Source organism: Bison bison, unplaced genomic scaffold, assembly GCF_000754665.1.
Source record: "Bison bison bison isolate TAMUID 2011002044 unplaced genomic scaffold, Bison_UMD1.0 scf7180017864370, whole genome shotgun sequence".
NCBI classification, from domain to species: Eukaryota; Metazoa; Chordata; class Mammalia; order Artiodactyla; family Bovidae; genus Bison; species Bison bison.
Genome location: NW_011494942.1, coordinates 2,299,178 through 2,300,372, shown reverse-complemented (window position 1 = coordinate 2,300,372; position 1,195 = coordinate 2,299,178). Strand labels below are relative to the sequence as shown.

At 66.0% G+C, this 1,195-nt stretch overlaps 1 protein-coding gene across 15 annotated transcripts in view; it reads left to right on the top strand.

The window, feature by feature from the left end:
- NRXN1 (neurexin 1) overlaps positions 1 to 1,195 on the top strand; it is a 1,228,156-nt gene that overhangs the window by 755,297 nt on the left and 471,664 nt on the right. Inside the window, exon 1 of one of the 15 annotated variants that reach the window (XM_010855912.1) lies at positions 71 to 978. The exons of the other annotated variants lie outside the window; for them this stretch is intronic. Coding sequence (XP_010854214.1) covers positions 735 to 978 — 244 coding nt within the window. The 5' untranslated portion in view covers positions 71 to 734. Of the gene's footprint in view, positions 1 to 70; positions 979 to 1,195 lie in introns of those variants that run through there. 15 annotated transcript variants of the gene reach the window in all.

Here is a 1,195-nt window from a genome sequence, read left to right as displayed (position 1 = left end):
GCCGCCTCCTGTTCGATCCCTGCTTCTTTCGTAAGGGTGCACTCTTCCCTCTGAACCCCTTGCCGGGCGTAAGTGTCAGGAGGCGGCGGACGCGGAGATTGCCTCGGGAGCAGGCGATGCGCGCCGCTGCTCCGCGCGCTGCCCGGGGGAGGCTGGCGCAAGCGGGCGAGCCGGCCCGAGCTGAATGGAGCGAAGGGGCGCCTGGAGTCCATGGGGTCTGCTTCTCCCTTGAAAGGAGGTTGGGCCGGCGAAGTGGCCTCCTCGGTTCCCACACACAATGCTAAACGGATTTACCTAGTGGATTCGCGGTGGATGGCTGTCATGTAGAAGTGAGGACCCTCCGGGAGGAGCTTTAAACCATTTCCCCGCTCCCCACCCCCCGGCACGCACTCGCCCGAAACTCTTTGGGAGTATCTCTCGAGAACCTGGAGCCCTGGAAATCTGGGAGCAGCCGCCCGCTCCGCGCTTGCTGTTCCCCGGGACTGCCTTTCCGGACAAGCCCCCATCAGCTGCATTCGCCTCGGCTATGTTTCGGAATCTTTGGGGTGCAAGGCACGGCGGACTCCAGGACCCCGAGAAGACTGTCCGAAGGAGGGAGAGGATGGGTGCCCTGGCGCGGTGAGGCGGCCGGCCCTGCAGCCCCCCCTGAGCTGCCCGCTCCCCAGCGCCCTCTCCCCTCCCCGCGCCCCAAACTTTGCCTCCCGCGGCGGCGGCCCCTCGGCGGGCGCCCCGCCATGTACCAGAGGATGCTCCGGTGCGGAGCCGAGCTGGGCTCGCCTGGGGGCGGCGGCGGCGGCGCGGGGGGGCGCCTGGCCCTGCTCTGGATAGTCCCGCTCACCCTCAGCGGCCTCCTAGGAGTGGCTTGGGGGGCGTCCAGTTTGGGAGCGCACCACATCCACCATTTCCATGGCAGCAGCAAGCATCATTCAGTGCCTATTGCAATCTACAGGTCACCGGCATCCTTACGAGGCGGACACGGTGGGTCTGCGATGCCAAGTTCTCGCGGGCTACTCCCTCGCTCCCCGCTTCCAACCCTGCACTCGCTTCTCGGCCCTTAAGGCTCGGAGAAATGGGAGCGCGAGGGAGGGAGGTGCATTTGGGTGTGTTTGGTGGGAGCCACTTATCTCTTTGAAGACAATAGAAAGGGGTTGGAGGAAGGCGTCGCGGGTGTTTGTGGTGAGGGGTGGGGGGGGCG